Here is a 26,343-nt window from a genome sequence, read left to right on the forward strand (position 1 = left end):
CAAAAGAAAAACTTCAAAAATTTAAAGGAAAAAGAAAGAAAATCTTTAAGGAGGAGGGAATGGCGTGCATGACGATGGCAATTTCTTCACAGTCTCTCAATTTCAACGTAAGAAATCCTAACCCTAACTTCACACAACTCTTAATAAATTATGCAAAAAATAAAAAATAAAATGAAAATTTACTTTCAAGTTCGGGGCTTTTTATGCATGGGTTCTAATTGGGTGTGTTTGGTCGCTGGGAAAACTGAGGAAGTTAAAAAAAGAAAGATGGAATTTTTGTTGAGGAAGCTGATTAATTTTCATTTTCCTTTCTTTTATTTCCATTTCCTGCTTTAGTTCGGCTTCCAATCAAGCAGAGGGTTGGCAGTACTGACGAATGTTGGTTAACTGCAACGCGTTTCGTGAACTTTGTTAATACTCTTGATATTATTTGAATTTCAACGTCAAAGAGAAAAACGGAGATTGAGGAAATGGAATTGAGTTTGAGAAGTTACTGCTCTTAGGAGTCTTTGAATTTGCGCCAGTGTGGCTCTGAGAATCATGGAAACTGCAATATATTTTCTTCCAAGCTTTATTTGTTGTATTCATGGTCTTTAATATCTTTGAATATGCTGACATTTGCATCAATATCTCCAATTTGACGAGTTTTGGTGTATTGGAAGCTATTGTATTATTCTACTGATAAACACACATTCATCTTATTGAATATGCTTCAATTTGGAAACCTAATATATGAACAGAACCACAATCAGCTCAGCTTGTTTCATTTTTAAATTGCTCATAACATTCTGTTGTCTGCCCTAATCCTATGAATATTGAGTGCTTTGAGGACTATGGAGGCTGCTACTTCATTTGCAGTTTTTTTCATGGTCTAGACCTTTTTTGCAGCGGTTTTTTGTTAGGTGTTGCCATGATCATGTTATCAGCTGTCAGAATACCACAAGCATCAGTTTCCCTCATAGGCAACAGGATCTATGTGGGAGGTAATCTTCCTGATACTTGAAGAATTATCCTGTGTTCCTGTAAAACAATCTGTCTTTTTTTCATTCTATAACTGCTTTCAAGAGAGGGAATTAATATCAACGTTAATCTTTATTTAGCTAAAATGAAGCTTACGTACCTTCATATCTCATGCTGGTTACTTCCTGGAACTTATCTGAATCTATGATGTGTGTACCATTTGCTATTATAGATATAGTTTTTTTTTATTTTTTATCTTTAGATGGGGTGGGGGGTCAGGGTTATTGTTGTGAAAGGCGTGCCTAGGCCCAAGGCACAACCACTCTGTAGTTATAGTGCTCCACTTGCCAAGGCATGTGCCTTGTTGGACATGCACATTTCATCTACTTTCTTTGTCCTTTCTTAACACTTCTATTATTAAACTTTCTAGGCGTATGTTGAAATTTTATATAATTTCAATTTTTTTTTTTTGTTGAATACTTCTTTTAAATGTTTAGAACCTTAAATTTTTTTGTTTCTTGGTTTGGATTTTGGATCACATTTTATGAAATTGATATGCATCCAATATTGTGTTTCACTTTGCTCAAGCACGTGCCTTTTGTTGTTTTGCACCTAAGCCTTAGGGGACTTTTGTGCTTTTGGTGCGCCTTGAGCCTTTTGAAACTATGGTTAGGAGGTGGTTCACACTTTGGAAGATGTTTTTCATAACATGTACTCTAGAATATTAATGATGCATTGGTTTTGGATCCTTGTTACTTCCATACTTACCATGCCTTGTGTATATATAGTTTATTATTGTTAGAGTGCATGATATACAGTGTGGGCCTAAATCCTACTAGCTTAAGGTTTTAGGAAGATTGGTGGTTCAACATGGTATCAAAATCTTGTTTGGTGGGAGTTCATGTGTTCAAACCTCACTATCGTATATTGATATCCCCCATTTATTAAGAAAGCCCAAAAGAGGGCGATTCTGGTTATTTGCTTATGCGCCTATATGTCTCTCCACATAGGTATGGGGCTGCACATGAAGGAGGGTGTTAGAGTGCATGATATACATTGTGGGTCCAAATCCTACTAGCTTAAACATTTAGGAAAATTAGTAGTTCAACAGTCATAATACTTAAAGTTATTTGATGGTATGGAGTTAATCGGAAAAACAATAACAGATTCTGAGAAATGAATTTAACAGAAACAATGTACTTTATCCAAACTGAACTCCTTAAGGAGCCAAGTGGTAGCCTGGTAAACATGTGATTTGCTCTCTATTTGGAGTTGTTTATCCACACTACCAGAACTGATGACTCTCACAATATAATGAAACATTCTTATACCTTCCTTCCAATTTTTAAAATCGGAGATCTATTCTTTTGAAATTCTAGCCAAGTGTATGTATCTTTGATTGATTTAGTGTGTGGCTCATTTTCAATCTCTCTCCTGCTTTATGCATGATTTGGTTATCTCTTTGAATCTTTTGCCTGCCAGTGCAATTATGCTTCACTCATAAAAAGAACCCTTGAGCTTTTGAAAGTTGAAACTCTCTATTCATGGCAACTTGATGTACTTCACTTCCTTTTTTTTTTTTTGTGGATCTTGTGCCTTATAAATTAGATTTGGATTTTGCGGTTTTCAGGCTATCGTATCCCTGCAACCTCCACCAGGGAAGTCTCAGATTTTTGTCTAAGCCGATATCTGCGGTTGGTTCAGGTGAACTTAACTTCCAGTTATGACAATGAATTTGTGCAGTTTATTCTCATCCTCCTTGCACCATTTATAATGACAGTATCCACATGATTTGCATTTTTCTTTTTTTTTTTTGTGTCGTAGGTTCAAAGGCATCAATTATTGATCCAAAGGACAATGACATAACCATAAAAAATGCCAAGATAGTTGTAGAATCTCAAGAAGATGATGAGATACAAGTGAGCCATCCAACTTGACTTGCATTTTCATGTTTTAGCTATTGTGTCAAATTATATGATGCTCTATTTCTGATTGGCCTTATTTTCTTTTTCATTTCATGCAATTTTGGTGATTGCAACTTCATTTACCATATTCAGCACTATATCATTCAATATGTGCAAAGTTCTGATATTTTCTTCCCATCATTTAGCTCTTCTTGCCTAATTTACCTAATGCCAACTTTTTTTTTTTGTTTTTGTTTTTTTTTTTTTTTGTTTTTCTTCTTTAAGAAGTTTTATTCCATATTATCACTTTTGCATTTTGGTAGTATTATAACTTTATAAATTAAATTAAACTAAAACTTCATCATTAAATTTTTGCTGAAACCATTTCTAACAGACTGGGGATCTAACTGCTGGGATTCACTTGACTGTGAAGAGTACCAGAGAATCAAGCTGGGTTGAGCTTGGCTTATATGTATGATGGACCTTAGAATTCAACCTTGGTGCAGCTGGAATTAGTTTGTGTATGATTTCTCAGGCTCACACCCAAATACTCAAAGATTTCAGCTCATTTTCCATTACTATTAGTGTAATCTACCATAAAAGTTGACTTATAATACATTTTGATGACATATTCCAAAAAGGATCAGCATTCAAAATTAGTTATTGTGGAGAATTTATCTAGTTCATCAACTTATAATTCAACCCAAAACTTGAACTCGTCTAATCCTACTTGATTCTGGTCTGGCTTGGTTAAATGTGCCTGACACTATGCCTAGGATCAGCTTGTGCTGCTACCTGTACATAGTTTAAAAGGTTTGTTCACTGGAAAACAATTAGGAAAGGTTACCTTTCATCCTTGGGCCAGTATTCTCATTGGAGGTGCCTCTCAGACCAAGTTTTGGTTTGATACTTGGCTTCAGATTTTCTATTGAAAGTCTCTTCTCCAACTCTGTTCAGTATTAAATATTGTAGAAATGCCTGGGTGGCTGATATTTGGGATGGGATCATTCATCCCCTTGATGGTGGACAAACCTCTTGGATCCAGAAATGGGATTGATGCAAGCTTTTCTTCACAGAAATGGTATATGGGAAATGGGAAATGGTGCAGTTCATTTGGAGAGAATTTAATAGAAGATGCTTTGAGGGTGTAGAGTGTTTGGGGTTGATGGTGTAAACATGTTTTCTTAATACTTTTGAGCTTTTGCTCTACTCTTGTTCTGCATTGTTCTCTTGGCTCCTAACTTGATTTTGCACATAGGATCGGTTTTAGTTTTTGTTGCCTTTGGTGCTCCTTACCTACTTTTTATGTACTTGGTTGTGCTCCTTTCTGTTAGGTGCTTTTTGATAGAATTTTGTTTTGCCTCTCTAGAAATAGTAAGTATTGAGACTCTTGAAGAAGTGGCTGAAGTAGATCTTTTGTATCTGCTGAAGGGATGCACATGTTATAGCAATACATTTGCCATTTCTTAACCTTTTTAGATGAAACAAGATGATATCTCTACATAAAATTAACTTTGTCACATCTGTATAGCATTGCACCTCAAGGAATTGTTAGTTGATTAACTACCAGTTCAGTTTATGAATGCAGCTTTCTATTTGATTTATCCTGCCATGCTTTTGGGTATTTATATTGGATAATTCTCATGATTTTCCCTTTTTTCTTTTTATCAGCTAAGAGTGGATGTGGCAGGGGTGGACACTCAGAGGGTGTTTGATCATGTTTTGACAAATTTAGCTCGTTCTGCACCACCAATTCCAGGTTTTCGCAGACAAAAAGGAGGTAATTCACTCTATGTTTTGATCAGATTATGGCTCTTCCTCTGTGCCTACATTTTGGTCAGTTTCTCACAGCATTTTACCATTTTTTTTTGTTTCATTTTGTGATTTTCCATCTTCAAATAAACTGAAACTACCCTGTTACATGGAGTTTGGCTAGCATGTTCTCCAGACTTTTCTGATATTTTTAAGGGAAATAGGAAATAAAATTTTCAATATTTTCCTCCTCCATTTCCTTAGGACTTTTTTTTCCTTACCTCTGTTTTTTACTATATCCAAACATAAAGAAAATAACATTTTTATCATTTTTCCCTTTCTTTAATACTTTCTGAGGACCAACTATAACCTAAACGATTTATGTTCTTATAAGTGATATGTGAAAAAAACATCATGTATGGGACTTTAAATTTTATATATGCTAGGGATCATCAGCGCGGATTGTGTTTTTAGGCTAACTTGATCGATTCAACAACTGCGATTGTATTTCATCCGAGGATGTTACTATTCTGATGCTATCTCACCAGTCTCCTGTTTATAAAAGTCTGTATATGCTGCACAGCTTAGTTTTAGCATGGAGCTTGTGAATCCAAGAATTCTAACATTCATTGTGTTTTGCATGTGCATGGGGATTGATCCAGGAAAAACATCAAATGTAAGTGGATTTTCATTTTCTCAGGTTTTCATAGGTTCATATTGGTTGATACATGCCTCATCTCTCAGTATTCCTGGTTGCATATTAACACTGACTTAGGGTTCATATGACATCGCTTTCAAAAATAGTTTCAGTTTTTTTTGGTAATAAAATTTTGTTTGAGAACTCAAATATGAGAAGCAGTTTTCTCGGCTTATTCTCATTTTTCTGTACAATGTAAAAGTTCCTAGAACATTCTTTCATATTTTTAATTATTTCTTAAAATATTCTGCAACAAAAAGACTTGAAACATATCTTAAATTTATTCTCAAAAGCAACCTGATTGAGAAAAAGAAATAAAACATTTTTCAATAAAAAATCTGGCAAACTTGTTTTTTTTTTCTTTTGTTAGTTAGTTCAACAACAGATCTTTTCACTACCAGTTTCACTTAAACAGTCCAACTTTCGTTCTCTCATTTCACCAAAGATTTTGTTTGTTTTTTGGTTTTCCACAGGTCCCAAAGAGTTTTCTTCTACAAATCCTGGGGGAAGAGCGAGTCACCAAGTTTGTCATACAAGAAATAATTACGGCCACCGTCTCTGATTATGTAATGAAGGTATGCTATTGTAATTGTGATCACTTCTCTTTATAAATATCACATTCTTGGAAAAGTTTGCACAATCCTTAGGGTTTCTTAATTGAGAATTGTTAAACACATTCAACTAAAATAAATTATAGGTATGGAATGAAAAACTACAATTTTCTTCAACCTTTCAACCCACCCATCCAAACCCTACCCTATAATTTAAGTGATAACCATTTTACACTATAATTTACCCACCCAAACTCTAACCTTTTAATTTAAACAATAATCAGTAGCATTACCAAAATTATTAGTTTTTGATTTTTTTTTCATTTCTTTTTTGTTTTTTCTGTCATTATGTATGAGATCTAGAAATGTTTTTTGATTTTGATTGAACACTTTTGTTGCCTTTGTAATTCAAATCGGAGTCTTTTATTTGGTTGAATTTCACACTTGTGAACTACAAATATAGAAAAATAGTTGCATAGTGAAAGAGTTTCAAATTAATTGATGTTCAAAATTAATCCCATTCTACATGGCCTTAGGGTTTTGATGTTTATAGAATAACATATGAGGTTATCATTGACAATTTTGATACAGCTTATGGCAATAGTGTTTGATGTTGCAAGAATATATTTTCAATGAAAATGGGGTTAGGGTTTGGATGGGTGGGGGTTGAAAGGTTGAAGAAGAGAGTAGTTTTGATATTTTACACTTAAAGGAAAGTTTAAGTGGATGTGTTTAACAATTTTCTTCATTCACAACCAGGAAAATCTGAATGTGAAGGATAAGAAGATTACAACAACACCAGCAGCTGAAGAACTCAAGTCATTGTTTACTCCAGGAAATGAATTCGGATTCAATGCGACATTGGAGCTTGAGAAATCAGAAAGTGAAGCAACAAGTTCAAGCTCCTCTGAGATGGAATGATCTTCACCTTGCCTGAAACCATTGTTCCTTCATTTTTTTATTGATCTCGGGTTGATATCAGGTCATCTTCAAAGGTAATTGATGCAACATCAATACTTTGACTTAGAAATCTGTATGCATATCATTCTGAAGAACTCAAGTTCTGTTTGGTTACATTCAGATTCAGGACATGAAAAAATGTTCAATTTTCTCCTAATGTGAATTTAACATAAATTGCTCTGGATTTGGTTCGGTACAATACAAATATTTACTTCCGTAATCGGCAAATATTTCAAAGTTGGATACGGACAGGAACTCGCTGTAGGGTCTTCCATTTGGCGATTGTTAGGCTCATTTCCAGCTAGCGAGAGTGAAAACTGTGCAGAAAACACCCGAGTCACTGTTTTTCAAGCTTCTTCCACAAATAAAAAGCTCTTCGGATAATCGGATCTGCAGAAAACCCCTCTGCATAAGCGCTGATGGCGTTCAAGAGGCTCGTGAATTTTTCCCCATTGTCCTGTATCAATACCAGAAAATGCAATCTTGTCAGGAATGTGAGTCCAAGAGCTGCAGGAACTCGGGCTTTGCTACCTAGGTTAAACTATCGCTGACCTGAACGGTTACTTGTGTGAAGTGAGTCAACAATGTGTATCAGGCTGATTAATATTTAAGAAGTGGAAGGGAGAGCCTCTAAACCTTCGTCTAAAAATCTTAGAGATCAGGAAGACCTAAACCCGACTATCTGATGCAAGTAAGTGCAATGAACACATGGTATGCAGAGTTAGAAACTTCGGATCCGTTTTTGGCAAGTCTTCAAACACACTTCTCAAAGATCAGTTTTCGATTATTTTAAGAACAAGATTTTGTTTGAAAACTTAAAGAAAAAAAAAAAAAAAATTCATCCATTCTCTGTGAAGGCACTTTACACTTTTGTGCCATGCAAAACTTCCCAGCATATTATTAGTGTTCCCAATTGTTTATCGTAACACTCAATAGCTAAAAATTTGAAAACATCTCAATTTGTTTTTAAAAATTACCTTATTTTCAAACAAAGAAGTTGGAAAGCTGTTTTCTATTTTAAAGAACAAAAAAAATTGTTTGTAAGAACAGTTCCAAACAGACCCTTTAGTTCTATATCAGGTACTTGGGTGATTAACTTCTTGGGCATGCATGGGGTGCCTGCTTGTCGGTGTGAGTCCTAATTCAGGTAGTAGAGCTTCAACTGAATCAGATAGTTTTCAAGATAATAATTTGACCACGCGGACCCAGAAACTTCATCAGTAACAGCTTGAATTAAAGTAACTAACAATTGGAGTAAGTAACTAACTACAAGTTCAGGAGGTGAGCTCTTGAGGGTCAGGTAGATTGTTTACGAACCTCCGGTTTTGTAAATATGAGATCTTCGGTGGTGAATGGAACCATGTAGAATGGAAGATCACACCGAAGCAATGCCTGCCATGACATAAAGCCTTAATATATTAAAAGACAAATCCATTGAAAAGCATGATATTATGTGTTACATGAATGAAAATGACTGAAACAAGAGTTATTCGTTCCACTTTGGAAAAGAAAGTAGGAAATCTGCAACTTTCATTGCATAAAGAAGGAAAAAGAAGAAATATATTTGTAAGTTCTGTACTGAACATTGCAGCCATTTGCTAGAAGATACAATTCTGTTGTCTCAGAACCCAAAATATATACAATAATAGCTGCCAAGGGCAAAAGAATTCTCTTTTCCTTTTGTAGGGAAATTCTAAATCATGTCTTGAGAAAGACCTAGTGAAAACTATCAATATGTACTGCATTCAACCCTAGATGAAGAGGGGTTAGATGCAGAAGGGAAGTAAACTGGCTGTGCAGAAAGAGAGAATGATGGATATAGTTTGGAATGTTCAGTCATCAACTTTGTCAAGCATGAGTTCTTATAAGTCATACAGCCAAAATGGAGATAGAGATAGAGAGAGAGAGAGAGAGAGAGAGAGAGAGAGAGAGAAGAGCATATGGTGAGTTGCAAATATAGAATAATTAAAGAGAAAATACTTCAAGAATACCCCAAGGTCATCCAAGGAGTATCCCCTTTTGAATTTTTTTTTGGAAACACCTAGCTATGAAGACGTGATAGAAAATACTTCCTGGATTCTATTCGAACTTGTCAATGAGTGCATCGAAAAGTTGGAAAAGAAGAGGAGGAAAATTACATGGAGAAGCTGTTGAGGTCTAGGAGACCAGGCGAAGTTGTAATATTCACTGGGCAAACAGAGCAATAATATTGACTAAAACCTTAAAACCATGCACTTGGATGGAAGCTATTTGAGATGAAGGTGGAAGGATGGAGTTCGGTAACCGAATGTGGGACTTCATAAACAAGCTAAGAAATCATGTCCATGGTCAAAGTTACCACTCTTCAAGAAAAATGAAGTTACAAAAGCAAAATACCAAAGTGGACATGATTACCAGGTTCTTGCTTAGAACAGCCTGATCAGCACCTGATATCAAGGCCTGCAAGTAAAAATTCAGATTTGGAAAGCATATAACTAATTACAGTATATTATCTTCAAACATCACTTGGCCATGAGCACCATACAGTTCATGTTAAAAAGGTAATGCATATGAACAAGAAAAAAACAATGCAGCCTAGTATTTCCTCTCAACACACAGAAAAATAAAGGAGACAGTAAAACAGATTCTTATATTTCTATCCTAGAGTGTGTGTTTACCAGGACACAAGCAGCTAAATGACTATTTAGTAGCTTTTTAACTTTGATCAATAAGTTAAGTGCACTATTATATTTCAAAGGTTTGTGATAAATTCTATATGGAACATAGAACGGATCAGAACTGAGTCAACTAAAATAGCAAGACAAGTTTATCACTGTTAGAACCAGTATCTGTGGTGATAATATAGAATTAGTTTGAAATCTACAACAATATGTTGCAACCTAGTACTCTAGTACGCTTATATGATAGGTGAAATCCTAGTCCATGTGAACAAATTTTATTTGGGGCTTAATCCTTCAACAAACAGCCTACATGTATATACTTCTAGTGTTTTATTGTTCCTATAATCTCAAGCTGATATAAAATTAAATATGCAGTCATTGACTGTTTATCAAGGAATCAAATAAGAAATGCTATGTAAATCATCGATTGTGGCCTCATTGCAATATGTTTTATTTATCATACCTGAGCATGACTCTTAATATGTTATCAGTTGTTAAAGTGTACACGTGTTCTGGATGGGACTAAAAGTGGATCCATATTAATCTAGGTCGAGATCCAGATCGGTCTACGACCTTAGTTCTAGTGTCATATATGCTTATATAAATATATGCACATACATGTATAAGGACCTAAGGATGGGATATGTGGATCTGAGAAAAATCTGATCCAATGAACTCCATCCCATGCCCCTCATTCAGACCAGCTTAACAACCGAAAGGAAAAATGGAGCTACACCCTGTTCATTATAATGGATTAGCGCTACCTTTCTCATACGTTCCTCTTGAACTTGATCAACACATTGCAACAAATTCTCCAATGTACCTATTCATACAGGTGAGGACCATCAATAAATTGGCATATTAAGCAATACAGTTTAAGAAGAGAAACCACAAGAGGACAACAATAAGTACAATTTGTGAAAAAAGGCAAAAAAAGAAAAAAAAAAAAAAAGTGGCTATTACACCAAATCAAATGTTGGATTTTATGGTAAATTATACATTCCAGTCACTTGTGTGGCTCTATATATATATATATATGTTCATACTTTATAGTCATCTAGCAGGGACTAGCACTATAAGTCCATATGATGCTTGAGAAGTTGTATGAAGAGAAAGGAAAAGTTGGAAAAACCACTTTAACAACAAGTTTAGGATTTCAAATTTTGCTCCACTATGCCTTCTTGGCAATCAATGAGTGCATAAAATCTTTTACTTCTTTTTCATACTGGTAAATATGAACAGAAAAGATATAAAGATTGCAATTGTGCCTATGAAATATGCACTATTGATGTACCAAATTTAGTGATCAATTGCACAGCATGAACATTTCCAATTCCTTCAACACCTGCATATAAGAAAAATACCAATGTATCATCAACCAAATTGTAAATGAGTTGTCTTATCATTGAGTAGCAAAATATTATGTTCAGACTAACAAGAACAAATCTCAGGGATTGATTAAAGCGGATAAAGAAACAGATTAAGGAAGAAAAAGGCCCCAACAATGTCACAGGCTTGAACTTTGAAGGGGTGGTATAAAGGAAATATAAACGTACACTCACAGCAAACTGAGAGCTTATTTAAGTTAGCCAATTTAAATTCTTATCTTTAGATGGCACCTTTGTGTTTCCTGTGTAGATAGTTTGGGCTTGTGAGGGCTTCTTAGGAGGTTGCGTTCTTTGCTTGGAAGGTGGTCTGGAAGAAGATTTTGATGACTGATCAGTTGAAAAGGAGAGACAGGTTCTTGGTTAATTACTGCAGTTTATGCAAAGTGCAAGGAGGAAACCGCTAACTATGTTCTCATCCATTATGGGAGGCCCACAATTTGTGGTATCTAGTGTCTTCTTTGTTTGGGTTTTCTTGGGTGGTGCTGTTGACAGTAAAGGACTTGTTTTTGTTAGTATGCTAGTTCTGTGGGGAGAGGCACTCAAAAGTTTGGAGGATGGTGCCTTTATGGTTTTTTTGTGGATTTGGGAGGAGCACAATCCAAGGGTTTTTGAGGATCTACAAAGCTTAGCTCAGCTTTTAAAGAGGGATGTTTGAGGATCTAAAATTCTCAGATCAGGCTCTAAAAGATTCTTTGCGCAAAGTTTTGCTTCATTGGTCCAGGAATTGTTTGTGGGTGGCTATCTACCCTTTTTGGAGTCTATTGGTTGTTTGGGAGGGCTATGCCTTATTGCTGTTTGTTTCTTTCCTTCTTACCTTTTGGTACTGTCTTATACTTCCTATATACCAGGGTTGCAACCCAGATGCCTCTAGTGATGAAGAAGAATAGTTCTATATATATATATAGAACTCCTCTACACTAGGAAAGAATTACCATTCCCTAGCAGTAAAATTCTTAAAATTCAGGGATCAGATTGCTCAGATTTACAGTAAAGGAAAAAAAAGACCACAATATCAGAAACTAGCCTAAATTAAACACAAAATATACAACTCATTTCTAACTTTGCATTATGTTTACTCTCCAACAGCCTCTTGATCCTTTTTGTGGAAAGTACTTTTCAATAGGTATATTTTCTATTGGACCTTTAACCATTATAAGTACAAATGAACCTGGAATATTATCGCTTTTGTCACCAACAAGTGAGATTACATCTACAAACTGAGAAGGCTCCAGATTTCCATATCTCTTAGCAAAATCCTCCATTCCAAATGAGGTCATCCTGGGCAAGCAAGAGCATAAGTATCAAAACTCCAATTCTGTTACAGCAGAACAAGTAAAATTAAGAAAATGAAAAATGCAACAAAGAGCATGATACCAAGACAAAAGTTTAACTGTCAAATTTCAACTTCGAGTTCTCCTTGGTCGGTTTTAAATATTATCAATTTTTACTTTATAAACAATGGTATGAGGGTTTCTTATCAACAAGCACTTGATGTTCACTTTAAGCAAGGAATTTATACAACAATAAGAATTATTAAAATCCCCAACAAAAGTGTGTCCAAGCGCATAAAGGTCTCACCGTTAATCAGTGTCTTCCACTTTTCATCACCCAATTGGTTAGAATTAAGGATCATGTCCAAAAATGTTAAGAAAATAATGACTATCTGAAGATGACAGTGTCCTTAAAAGTTTCCACAGAATTTTGCTACCAGTCAAAACTGATGACCCAAATTACTTAAATCATCAATGACCACCCAAATTACTTGAATCTCACTAGATTTTTGGGCTGTTCATTCTCTAATTTCTCTTAAAATCCATGATTCAAAAATCAGGAAATCAATAAACTGGCAAAGAAAAAAGGCATTTTTCTGGTTGACTTCGTCAGGGTTTTATGCTCCCTTGAATTTTGGTAGTCCATCCTTTCATCTTTTGCCTTTGGGTGGGACACATAGGTTGTCTTCTATAGGGACTTGTTTTCTCTCTAGTTTTCTAGTGTGAATGTGTTTTTTTCTTCACCCAAAGACACATGATCCTTCTTGGAAATCTCTCTATGCTTAGTACAGTTACCAGCATAATTTCTAATAAACAAGTTAATTAATTTCCTACTACTATGAATAACAATATGTTATTATTCATTTGAACAGTTTTAAATTGAAAATAGTTTTCTTTATGTGATTTCAAGATTGGTGTGTTGACCCAAACTCTCAGTGGGTCTAACCATGATTCCAATTTCCCAACCCAAGTGGGTTGGATACAGTCTGAGACTGCTTGACCTGATTCAGAGATGCTTGCCAGCTTCAGAAGGAATAGAGAACCAATTTCTGAAAACAAAAATCTTTTCCAGTATAAATAACCTGTTTTACAGCTCAATCAAGAAAATAACATCAATTAATTGGCCTTATTGAGGTAATCAAACCATATATGTTTAAAATTGGCCCCTTGTATGTGGCTGGCTGGTTTGGGTTTTCCAAAACAGTCCCTGTAATTATAACCGAGTTACAGATAATAAAACAAAGTAAAACTGCAAGATTAAGGTGATACTAACTCAAATCCACGAGGAGCAATTCGTAGAAGACGTAGTGAAGGAGAGAGAATCTGAAAAAAATCTTTATCTGGGGAGACAACTCTTACCTGTTATCATGGCAATAAAATCTGGAATCAGTATTCAAACAAAAAATACATAAATTAGTCCATGTCTTAATCCATTGTGATAATACCAGAAAGTAGTGGAATTTCTTATTAGCATTTTTGGGACATAGTGAGTTTTCCCATTTTTTCTGTGGAGCATCTCCTTTCAGGGAGGAAGTTTCGGGGTTTGGACAAGAGACAAAAGAAGGTTTGATGCATGGCTCCTTTATGCTTGCATGGAGGGAATGTAACATAAGAATTTTTTAATGAGGAAGAGCTGCCTGATCAGAGAGTGAAGGAGATCTCCATTCCACTTGAAGCAATTTCATGCGTTGTTGGGAAGGGAAAATTGTATATTGTTGGAATATTTAGATAGCCTTGACTGTGGATATGCCATTCTTTTGGCAGCTGTCCTGCATAGAAGTTTTTTAGTTTTCTCTCCTATTCTTGGTGCCTATTGTATGCTACCCGTGTACACAGGGTGTGCCCCTCTTTTGCAAGGCACTTCTTAATTTTGGTTTCCCTATTTAAAAAAAAAAAAAAAAAGGAAAAACATAAGTTGCTCTAATCAAGTACTTTTCTCTTCAAGTGAGAAAAATTGTAAAGCCTATATTCCAGAAGGCCACCCCACTAAAAATATAGGAAATCTCTTTCCTTCATTTACGGGTCCAAGAAAGTGCATAGTGGGAAAATTCTGGTCAGATTTCCTGCATATTCTTCCATTTTTTTGCCAATTATTGCTTGAAAAACCTACCTTGTAACCAGCATCAACACTCCTTACAGACAAAGTTCCAATTACATCATCTGCTTCAACACCTGGTACCTGCTTTTGAGTAAACTTGTTAATAGTTAGCACTTACTGTCAAGGTTGATTTATCATATAAACTGAGCTATACAGCTAATTACCTCAATCACTTTTATAGACATAGCCTTGATGGAAGCTTTCAAGTATTGAAGTCCCTGGACAATTGTATCAGGTGTAGGTGGACGGTTGCTCTTGTATGAGGGGTACAGAGTGTGACGAAAATTCAGACCTTCACAAGATTTAAGCATATACAGTTAGAGGTGCTACTATTGAGAAGGATGAAAAACAAGTAGATGTGCAGCACACGTTACATAGAAATACGTAGGAAAGGCACTACAAGCACAAGACGAATGCCAAAAACATAGGGTTCTAGATAAGAGAAAAGACAATATTGAATCAAAAGATATGACCATAGATAAAACATACGGGCAAGAAAGTATGTGTGGATGACTCCAAGTTGATAGTCTACTTTGTAAGAGATATGGTGATAAGGAAACAGAAAGATCTTGGGTGAATCTGAAATTCAGCTGAGGGATGCTATCACCAGAGCTTTAGGGAAAGAGCTGTTCCCCAATTTGCTGTAATAAGCTATGAATGGTGGAAGTTTAGATTAGAGAGATCATCATATACCTAATCTGGAAGCTAGTTGGATGACCAGAAAGAAATCAGGAGGCTTATTTCCCATCTAAGAGGGGTGCCTCCTCTGGAACAACATGCCCCTTAGAATGCTTGGTGGCTATCCTTTCTTCAAGCCCCTTGAATCATATTTTAGAATTCTGTTCTTCTTTGATTTTTATTTGCATAAGGTTTTTTGCTGGTGGGGTAAGACATGTCTTGAGACTTTCTTTTGGGTCTGAAGGGATTCCCTCTGCGCTGATTGATGCTTTCTCTCATCTTATTCTTGAAGCCCCTTTATTTTTTATTTTTTGTCAAAAAGGCTCTTGTTTCTCATCCTTAAGCACAAGAAATAGGGATTTAAGTAATGTTTTGCAATGCCATAACATGGTACATAAAAGTACTGTACCAAATTATCTTATTGTAGACATATTAGGATAATACAAGAGATTGTAGGATCAAACCTAAAGGATCAAACATAATCTAAACTGATATAATATGGTTAGGATGAAATATCATTTTTATGTATCTAGTCACTATAAACCATCGCAAGGCTCACTCGTGATTGTCCAATTCTGTCAAAAAATGTAAGGTCTTAATAGAATAGGGATACCTTTTGACCCTATCATTCAGAAAAATAAAAAAACAGAAAACAAAAAACCATACCTTTCGCCATAATACTTTCTTTGGATGAAATAGAAGTGTGACCAAACGGAATTCCTGGAAAAAAGTTTTGTTTTATCAAAGTTCTGCTTGAAGCAACAGCATTAGAAACCATATAATTTGATAACTCATAAGTATTTGCCAATGACTCTCAAGGTAGATAATCCTGGGGTATTTTTCATCCCTCAAAGCTGGAGAATGGAACCTCTTTGTAGGGATTCAAATTGGAACATTCATCATTGATGAGTTATTAGCCCCGTTGTGATTGACACATTTCCATTGGATACAGGCAGGCTCCCATTTACTAACTGGACAAGAAAGGGTAGCTCAGGTTGATGGGAGGGAGAGGGATGGGCAGGTAAGGTGGGGGATGGGCCCTTTGTGTTCCATCCTATAGGAGCCATATTAAAAAGTCAGCCATTTCATTCAAGTGATCAGATCCATTCCTCCTCTATATTTGTTGTAGGTACATCCATGTTTCCTGGATAGCTGAGCAGCTCAGGCTTCTATCTGATGGAAGAGCATCTAGGTTAGGGAACCATCCTCCCTTAGCAAGCTTCAGCAGGCAATAAAGACATTGAGATATAGGGAGACATGTGTCGTCATTCTAGCAGCTGGGACTACAGATCTTTAACAAATTGTGCACCACCACACATGGTGGTTATATATTATTCCATGTAGTATACCAAATGAGACACCAACATACAGGAGAAAATCTCCTCAAGAAAAAGCAAATAGGAGAAGCGAAAAAATGATAGAATTAACAAAAAAAAGAAAAAAGAAAGAAGCAAAAGGGGGGTAAAAACAAGTATTCTAACCATCAAAAAAGAAAAAGAAATTGTAAGAGGCAAAAAGTTTCCAGTGACTCCATAAAACTACTGTCTTGACCAAAGAAATTGGTGTCAGAATTTTCTTTTTTTGATAGACCAAGAGAAGAAATCAAATATAAACACGCCAAAACAAGGGGCGCTCCCTATGTACACCGGCAGTATACAAAGAAAGCCTCACCCAAGGCAACAAAGGAGGACCAAAAACCTAGAAAAGCCAAAGTTATCCAACAAAACAACCACCCAACACATTCATAAAAGAGAGATAGTCCACGTCCATGAACTATTGAGACCATTCAAGAAGAGACCGTAGGAAGAGATTCTTCAAGCTCGTATCTGACTTCTCTTCTTCTTGGAACATTCTTCTATTTTGCTCTCCCCAAATACACCAAAACAAACAAATAGGCGCCATTTTCCAAACTACACTCCTCTTCTTTCCTAGGCCCTTAATTTTCCATTCAAGAAGCAAATTTCTCACTGAGTTCCAGAACACCCACACCACCCCAAAAGAAGAGAGCACCACATTCCAAAGCTCCCTTGTCTTACCGCAGTGAATTAGAATATAGTCTGCCGATTCCTCATTCTCTTTACAAAGATTGCATCTATTAACCATGGACCAACCCCTCCTCATTAACATATCAACAGTAGAAATTTTACCCCAAACAACTTCCCAAGCAAAAAAACGAGTTCTTAAAGGGGCACACGAACCCCATACCTCCTTTGCTGGAAATAAGGGGTTGTTCTCCACCTTTAAAGACCTATAATAAGATTTAACACTGAACTTTCCTTTCCTCTCAATCTTCCAAATTAGAGAATCCTCCCCTTCTTGGACCTTTACTGCAGAGATGTGAACCAGAAAACGATTCACCTCCTCCAATTCCCAATCTTGAAAGGGTCTTCTAAAGTGCACCTCCCATCCCCCGCCACCACCTCCTTGTCTCCCCCCAACAATTAGCCACTGCAGCAGAATTATGGGTTGCAATTCTGAATAGCAAAGGAAAGAGCTCCTTCAGCTTAGAATCTCCTACCCAAAAGTCCCTCCAAAATCTGGTGTGTCTACCATTTCCAATACGAATACTAGTTCTGAGAAAGAACTCCTCCCAACCCTTTCTAATGTCTTTCCAAAGGCCCATCCCATAAGACTCCCTTACCTCTCTAGTGGTCCAACCCCCTTCCCCCTCTCCAAATTTACCAACAATAACTTTTCTCCAAAAGCTCTCCCTTTCTAAAGAAAATCTCTAAAGCCATTTTCCAAGCAAAGCATGATTGAATTCCTTCAAGTGCCTTAACCCCAACCCTCCATACCTCTTATCTTTACAAATAGTTGTCCATCTTACCAAGTGGATCTTTCTTCTCTCCTCCAAATCTCCCCACAAAAACTCCCTTTGAATTTTCTCCAATCTAAATCTCACTTTCCTTAGGATTACAAAAAGTGACATAAAATAGATGGGGAGATTTGAGAGGGTGCTCTTGATGAGGGTAAGACGACCTCCCTTAGAAAGATATTGTTTTTTCCACGTAGCCAATTTTCTCTTGAATCTTTCCTCTACCACATCCCAAACTCTACACGAATTATGAGGGGCTCCAAGAGGTAAGCCTAGATAAGTAGTAGGGAGATTCCCTACTTTACACCCAAAAACCGCAGTGGCTCTGTCCACATCCTCCACTCCCCCAACAGAATCAAGAAATAGGAAGACCATGGCTAGACAAATAAAAGAACGCCTCAGAGTTCACACAAACATGGGATTTCCAAAGAAGACTAGACTGATCTTAGCTCATTAAATCACAATTGCAAAGGACTCTTCACCATTAGAACTGAAAGATACTAGAGTTAGGTTCATTGGCAGACACCTTTGCTCAGGAACAGGAGTCCCAGGTTCAAGTATGGGCTTATCCACTACAGGTTTCTTGGGAAGAGGTTACCAGGGGGGAAAAGGGGAATCATTGCCCCATATAATACCAGAAAAGCGTAGCCTTGTATACCTCCACACCTCTACTGCCACCAAAAAACTTGGCGAAAAAATACAATGCATGCGGTAACATCTCTTTGTAAGGCAAGGCTGATACATGGCCTTACGAAAATGGAGCAGCAGAAAGAAAAGCTTTATACCTCCTCTTCTATAAGAGATATTGACTCTCTCAAGAGCCACAATGTCAAACATGGCCTTCACTTTGGAAAGGACTTTGAAACACCAAACAAGTTTCTACAGAAAGAAGAGGGAGAACTGGGAGTTGGTTAAAACGAAAGGCATTAGAGAGAACTTGCAAGAGAAATACCTTTACAATCAATAAGTTAAAACCCCTTAACTGGGAATAAAGAACATAGGTATACACCTTTAATGAAGGGAGGGAAAAAATCCTCTCTTATTACATCATTTAGATATATCCTAAAATAGACTTTAAGTCAACAAAGGAAGAATTGCCATTAAAATCTGCAATAAAAGGATGTGGAAAGCAGGAGAGAGAAAAGTATAGCAAATGGCAGTTTGGAAAGGGTTATCACTTGGCCACAAATTACCCAAAGATTCATGAGAGAACCAGAACCAAAGGTATATCTAATGTAAGAAAGGAAGACAGAAAAGAAGGGAGTAATAAATATCAGAAGGCATTGCTGCCTATAAATCACGCTACTGTCTGGAATAAGTTAGGTCCACTACAGAAGAGGAATTAGTTCATTGAGGTCTATGGATTTTGGATGGTGGCTGTAAGAAATTTGTAAACAACCTGGGGACAACCAGTACAGTGACTAAACGGAGAGCATTGGAGAGAACCAAGAATGTGCAGATTAAGCAAAGAAGAAAATCAAGACTGCAATGAAAAATGCCACCTGATGAAAATTCTCACCATTATGATCAAATACCACCTGCAAAAAAAATGATTGCAAGTGATAAGCAATAATGCAACACTGCACAATTTCCAATTGAAAATAAGCAATGTATCGCAGGTAAAAAAGAACCAAAAAAGATTCAATAAAACATTGTCCTTGAGATTCAAGACAAAACCAACAACAAAGATATCCAAAAAAAAAATGAAAATGTAAATTATAGAGTTTCTAAGCTTTGGTGAAAGAACACTGTAACACTAAATAACAGTAAGTGATTACATGAACAACCTACCAAAAAATAGGGAGAAGAAGAGTGGAAAAAAGAATTCACCTTGTTATTCTCTTACAAAGATACAAGGATTAACAAACATGCAAACATTCTAACTAGTAAAAATCTCAATTTATAATATTTACCTCCTCAGAAAAGAACAAGCATATACAATTATATCTGACCCCACCAAATAGTTGATGCCAAGCTTTAGAAACAAAAGATCTGAATAGAGCTCATTGGGTTCCCCACATTCTGGATGCCTAAAGCGGAAGGGTGAGGGATGCACTTTAGGTGACCAGGGGCATATTGATGTTGGTGGTTTATTTAAAGATAAAAGAATGTTAAGGCTTTCTCCAAGCTTGGTGGTTTAAGTTTGGTGATTGAGGCAAAGATTCTAGCCTTATTTCAGGTCTTGAAGAAGGTGTCTATGATGAGTTCATACTAAAAATATTGTGTTGTACCATTTCATGGGGCAGCCTTTAAGTAACAATGGCTAGCTCCAAATCATTAACATGGCAAGAAATTTTACCCGTACCTTTATATGGAGTTCTATATCAGCTAACCAACAGGCCTATAGCTTGGCTAAGTGGGCACCTCCTCTTTGGTTGAGTTCACGAGGGACTTTCTTTCCCCTTAAATTTGTGTATAATTTGGAGGTTTGGCATTCTATTTCGTTGTAATTGCTTAATTCTGCATGAAAGTAAAATTCCTTTTTTAGTTGAGGGATACCTCATCCTTCTTTGAACCTTTCTATTGATACATCTCTTTGTTTCTTATATAAAAGATTTATCAGACATGATGATCCATTGCTATTTATTATTGAACCATGATGAAATAGTTTGGGTAACAACATCAAGTTGAACATTTGGAAGCCTTTTCCCATGAGTGGTAAAAGATAAACTTGATGAGAAGCCAATTCCATTTGGTCTAATCAACAATAATTGGAGATGAAAGCCTGGAAATCATTTTTAACCTTTACAAAGGGGCAGCTTCTCCTATCAGATTGGTGAAATAGAATGGGAGCTCCTTGTGGATTTGGGTCAAGTTGTGGTTGGAGCCATACAGAGAGATGATAATGATATTGTTTTTGCTCCTTTAAGGCCAACTAGTGCTAGAAAAACATCTAGAGAAGAAATGCTAGGTCTTTGAATAAAGATTTTTTTTTTTTTTTTTTTTGATAGGTAAAAGCAGCAGACTCTTTGAATAAAGAATATGAAGTCAGGGATAAGGTGATATTGTTGTCAAAGGGATTGTCCAATCACTGTTAGTTGAATTACTAAGATTCTTGAACTTGTCGAGTTTGTAATATTTGCAAAGAAGCATAACCACATCTGAGGAACTCCAAGCCAACATGGATTTTGGCTTCCTTCAGGTTTTTCCCTGCTTCATGGGCTTTTGCTTTCTTTTTCTACTCCTACAGACAGCACTTGGCAGACTCAAAACATGAGATTCTCGACTATCCACACAGCACACGCCCTCTGCCCTCCAACCCCCAATACCTCCCATAGTCACTTTCTTTCCCCACTCTTATTTTCTATTCCCTACTGATAGCTCTTGGAAGACTCAAAATATGAACTTCTCAACCCTCTGCATAGCACACACTCTCTGCCCTCCAACTCCCCATACTTCCAATAATTACCTTTCTCCGTAAACTATCATGCTGTACTGAGAATCGCCAAAACCACTTCCCTGGTAGGCCCTGTTGGTTTTTTTTTTTTACCTGGATAGGTTTTCCTGGTAGGCCTTGTTGAGAGCCCAATACTCCTAATGCCCAAGCGCCTAGACAGAAAGTACTAAGTATAGGTTCTACTTCAGTTTATTGTTTGTACAAATTTTGTTTGGATGTGAAAATAATTAATACAACAGGCATAACCTGTTGCCTCTTCTATTTCCTAGGTTATAGAAGACCGGATTAGTTACAGACCTGACCTTCAGTATTTTGATGGCTGCATGTAGATTTTTTTTTTTTTTTCTGCAATAGGTAACCCCTTTTGTCCCTACCAGGGGTCAACCACCCACATCCTACCCCAATCCCATAATTTAACATCCCAATGGAATCGTTGACCTGCAATATATAAATCCAAGAGATAAAAATCCAGAACATCAATCCTTGAACTAGCCAATTTTTACTGCTTTTGTGTTTGGACCTACCAACTTGTCAATAGCATGAGCAGCCGCTCTTTGGGACAGTCTCACCACCATATAAAAAGGATACCAAGAAAAACAAGAAAATAAAACTGCCCAATCAACTCAGGATAGTTCAAAATGAAATACACAATCCAGAAATCAAAAAAATGAAATAAAGAGACTGATAATGCACAAATTATTTAGTTTTGCATGTGTGTATCAATGGAAAATAATCTTACCGCTACATGTGAAGGGATAAAATCCAGAACATCAACAATCTGCATGAAAAATAGACATCAATTTTTTTATCAGAAACAAACATTTTCTTACCATGAAATAAGCAAATACAAAGAAGGACGAGAACTTCTTCACCCAAACTCAGCTACTACATAACTCAGATCAAAAGTAAGAAAAACCATCTATATAAAAAACAAGAAACAGTGTCTACCAATGGAAATGCACAACTAAAGTGGTTTCAACTATGAACTCAAAACTTAGGGGAGTAGAAAATCTCTTACAAAATGTATAAAATCTAAGTAGCTCAAATATAAAATGAAAAAGAAATCATTTTAGGAGTTGCCATTTGTATAAACACAGAAGATTAAAATATAATCTTACACTGAGGAAATAATCGCCAAGACGAGAAATAACCAAAAGATTGTTTCACAAAATTTAGTCCTAAGTCTTAACAAGTCACAAGGGTCTACTATTGACTGAAAAATGTTTCTTTAGCATCATATCAAACCAAAAAAAAAAAAAAAAAAGGTTTCTTTAGTACACAAACAAATTATTCACTCATAAAAGTTATTTGCATGGAGTATGAACTTCGCTTTAATAGAGGTGTATTCATGATGTTCCATTGACAACCAAACTAGTTTAATAAAAAATATTCAATAATATCACAAGACAATATTATTTTTTTGATAGGTAAATGGACAGAAAATTTTATATATAAAAAGAGAAAAAGGCGCTCAAAAGCCAATCCAAAGCATACAAGGAGTATATAAGAGGCATCTAAAGGCAAGAATAAAAAAGAAGAGGGGATACAAAAAATCTCACCAGCCCTCATCTAGAACCCAACCAATCAAAAAAGTTGATTAAAGGTAAAGGTCCTTCATCTATAAACGACTTAGTCCAAGACCAAAAAGTACATACAAAAGAATTTTCCATCCTTTGAATCAAAAGATTAAAAATCACAAGACCATATTATAAATATCTTATACAAACTAATCTATAACCTAATTGCACTAGATGATATTCCACAACCATAACCGATCAGATTTGTTTTATGTTTTGATTTCAACATTGTGCCAAATTTGAGCAACTCAAGCACTATGTCACCTTATCAAGTTAATGACAAATTTCACAGAAGGTTAAAAACAAAAACATAAAATGCAGATACACGAATGTGGTTCTCTTCAGCATGAGAATCTAAAACTAATGTTCTCTTGAACTTCTAACATGCTCAGAGCAGAATCATATGCAAATAGAGATGTCAACTACAAAGAAAAATATTCTCAACCCCAATACTTAATGAAGATTCAAATGGAAAATAAAAACAATTGATGTAATTTGCAACTAAATCTATTCTCTTTGAAAACAAATGCTTAAACAACTCGAGTGGACATAAAAAAGAAAAATCTAAACTTTGCCAAATAGAGCAAATCAGTTCATGCCAACTTTAGAAGATTCAATTAAAGAACCAGGATCAAGAAGTAGCAGATGGGAAAAATCAAAGATAAACTTCACTTACAAGAGATAGAGCTGCAAAAATGGTTAAAACCCAGTCTCCATTGCCATCAGCATGTGATAGATAACCATGGTGCAACTTTGCTACTCTCAATAAAAAATAATATAGTCATACAATAGTAGGGAATACAAAGGAGAAAAAAAAAACACATAAATCCAATTTAAATTATCCAACTCTACAACTTGAAGAAAAACTAGCTATCAAAAAAGACTAGCTATTTCTCCAAACAAGTGAAGCAAATTATAATTACAAAGGAAAATTCAAAGAATTTAGCAAAGTTTAATCATGTGGTCCAATTTGTTCTTAGACATACCACATCTTCTCACTAGTATTACAAACCCAAATGCCAGGCAAGTGTTGAATGAGATGAGTGACTAGTGTGCCTATGTGTGTGTGTGTGTGTGTGTGTGTGTGTGTGTGTGTGTGTGTGTATTGATGACAAAGAAACATTTCATTATTTAAGATAGAAATAGGAAATAAGAATGAGCAATCCTTCAAATAGAAGATAGAAAAATTGCACGCCAACAAGAGAGAGGTTCCAAAGCCCACAATACTCCAGAAATAGCTCAAAGGGAAGAAATCCCCACAAAACCCTCTAATAAGGAGATTCCATGCTTTACCCACCAAGCCGCTACTTGGTTGGTTGATTTAGGCCTCTCGCAGAAGAACATCCCATTTTTTTGGAAAAGTCTAAAATTTTGCAAATCTTAGTATTCCACCTCCAAGCACAGTCTCTTCTTGGAGATAGTCAAGAATGAGCACAGTTGCATCCCCTTCCAAAATAAATTTATTAATAACAAGAATATTTGCCTAGGATAAAACTTTGCACAAGATTAAAATCTCAACTTCCTTTTATAGCCAACGTAGAACCAACAAGCTTCTAGTAGGGTGTAATCACCCTGCAATAGGATTTTTGTTTTTTTTTTTTGATAGGTAAATTTTTGTCCCCATTGGGACTTGAACTTGGACCCTCCCACAAACCCTCCCCATCCTTTTACCACTTGAGCCAAGGCTCAAGGGCACATTGCAATAAGATCTTGAATAACACCCTAACCCTTATCTAGCAGAAATTTCTTAAATAACAACCATCAATCTTAAGTTCTAGATGCCCTTGACCAGGAGGACTTTCAAACCACCCAAGCCCTAGCTTCAGTCATACAACACCCACAAGCACATCTGCAACCAAGCAAATTAAGCTAACAGGAAAACAACTAAACTTCAAGAAAATTGCCCCATAAAGAAATGTAAGGTAGTGATGTAGGACAACCCTAGGATGGTTGCCTACACTCAAGGGTAGGTGGGCTAGGGTTTTATTTTTAGGGTGTAAGGAGAGGAACAAGGAATAAACTTTATGGTAGAGAAAATTATAGGATAAGAAATAGAGAGAAAGAAGAAACAATGAAGAAAAGATGAAAAACCTTAGAGTCTCACTAAGGCCTTCTAGGAGTCTCACCTAGAAGAAAATCAATGGAGTCTCACCATTGAGGGTTGCAACCTTGCAATGAAAGAAAATATAATATTATTCATCAAAATTCATTCCTTTGATTTACATTGATTAGCCTATTTATAGGCTTCTCTAAGAAATCCAAAGTCTACTAGGACTTTAATAACCTATTCTACTAGGACTCTAATAACCTATCATGACTCAAATTCTAATTATATTATAACTCAACTAGCTAATCCTAATTAGACTCCAACAAATATTAATCCTAATTTAATTCCAAGTAATAATAATCCTACTTTAATTACAACTAATACTAATTCCCTTTCTTGATATATATCTTGAATATTCATCCTCATCAGGTAGTCTACAACTTACTATAGGGACTTTGGGAGCCTCCACTCATCTTCAAAAGTTCTAGTGCCCACGTGATAGCACGAATGGACCCCCGGGCACACGCTAAAGAACTCTATCTTTGTATGCTCCCCTAAACCCCAAAAAAGTATTGAGTATCAAACCTACAACACCTTTGACGGGGCCTAAGATATTACCAACCAAAAGAATATTAACAACTTTAAAGTCGTAGGGCCAATGAATCATAGATCATCCATCGACTGACTGCAATCAAAGTAAAAAAATAGGGATCTCATGGTAAAGAGTAGATAGAGCTTCTTGATCCATAACAAACTATTAGCATGAACCTACTTAGCAATCACTAACCAAGCAAAGACACTGATGATGAGGACAGACATCATTCTTAGAAGAAGAGAAAAAGAACCAAGTTCCAAATCTTCTCATCTGAAAAGGATAAAAACAAACATGATACAAAGAGGACAATAGATAGGAAAGATTAATTGAAGCTTCAGTTACAGCAGTTAGACTTTATCCCCTTTGCCCTGATTGAGTAGGCATTCCCGTGGCAGGGGGCATCAATCTTTGAATTTGATAAACTATGAATTGAAATTCCATAAGAGGGAGGATAGTGCTTGAATAAAGAAATGAGAGATAAAAATATCCCTAAGCTTGAAGATGATATAAAGGTTAGGATAGAGAATTCAAAGAGGCTAATCCTTTTACCAAGGTCCTCCCAAAAGTGAATTTTGGGGTCATCACCTACTGGAGAACTAATAAACTAAGTGCAGTCTGAGAAATCCTTGAGCATGGCTTTCCAAGGCAATGGGTATGACCATCTAACCATAATGCAGGTCAAAGATAAAAATATCAGTTTTTATGGAAATTTCGATAGTTAGATCTTACTAATATATTAGGATACTTTGAGAAATATCAACGGAATTTTATATATATATATATATATATATATATAGATCAATAAGATGAAAATTGATCAAAACTCATGGAAATATTGGAAAAAACTTCAACAAATGATAAAATAAGAAATAATATGCGTATTGAATTTTCTATTGAAAAAAACAATGTATAATATAATTTATGGCATTTAGCAAAAATGTGAAAAATTTAAAAACACTTTCAATACTAAAATGATGATTTACCTATTATTCA

General features: G+C 35.9%; 2 protein-coding genes across 8 annotated transcripts in view; one reads left to right on the top strand and one right to left on the bottom strand.

Moving 5' to 3' along the window:
- LOC117914507 lies at nt 1-6,981 on the top strand. 3 transcript variants are annotated; one of them, XM_034829856.1, is made up of 8 exons: nt 1-107; nt 889-983; nt 2,591-2,664; nt 2,785-2,879; nt 4,536-4,644; nt 5,279-5,292; nt 5,787-5,888; nt 6,624-6,981. In XM_034829856.1, the coding sequence occupies exons 1-8, from the start codon at nt 60-62 to the stop codon at nt 6,783-6,785; spliced, it is 699 nt and encodes a 232-aa protein (XP_034685747.1). In that variant the 5' UTR covers nt 1-59; the 3' UTR covers nt 6,786-6,981. The 3 variants fall into 3 exon arrangements, with proteins under 3 accessions (XP_034685747.1, XP_034685746.1, XP_034685748.1); XM_034829855.1 differs by having other exon boundaries at nt 2-107; nt 859-983; XM_034829857.1 differs by having other exon boundaries at nt 3-107; nt 892-983.
- LOC117914505 (DNA polymerase I) overlaps nt 6,882-26,343 on the bottom strand; it is a 23,480-nt gene continuing 4,018 nt past the window's right edge. For 4 of the 5 annotated variants that reach the window (XM_034829851.1, XM_034829850.1, XM_034829854.1 and 1 more), the window contains exons 5-17: nt 23,385-23,464; nt 21,871-21,909; nt 19,254-19,272; nt 15,586-15,639; nt 14,406-14,533; nt 14,254-14,322; nt 13,417-13,502; nt 12,041-12,150; nt 10,779-10,829; nt 10,249-10,307; nt 9,219-9,263; nt 8,142-8,216; nt 6,882-7,281 (exon numbers count right to left, since the gene is read on the bottom strand). In XM_034829851.1, coding sequence (XP_034685742.1) covers nt 7,162-7,281; nt 8,142-8,216; nt 9,219-9,263; nt 10,249-10,307; nt 10,779-10,829; nt 12,041-12,150; nt 13,417-13,502; nt 14,254-14,322; nt 14,406-14,533; nt 15,586-15,639; nt 19,254-19,272; nt 21,871-21,909; nt 23,385-23,464 — 935 coding nt within the window. In that variant the 3' untranslated portion in view covers nt 6,882-7,161. The remainder of the gene's footprint in view (nt 7,282-8,141; nt 8,217-9,218; nt 9,264-10,248; nt 10,308-10,778; nt 10,830-12,040; nt 12,151-13,416; nt 13,503-14,253; nt 14,323-14,405; nt 14,534-15,585; nt 15,640-19,253; nt 19,273-21,870; nt 21,910-23,384; nt 23,465-26,343) is intronic. The other variant, XM_034829852.1, reaches the window with a different exon arrangement.

Source organism: Vitis riparia, chromosome 5 (genome assembly GCF_004353265.1).
Source record: "Vitis riparia cultivar Riparia Gloire de Montpellier isolate 1030 chromosome 5, EGFV_Vit.rip_1.0, whole genome shotgun sequence".
Classification (NCBI taxonomy): Eukaryota; Viridiplantae; Streptophyta; class Magnoliopsida; order Vitales; family Vitaceae; genus Vitis; species Vitis riparia.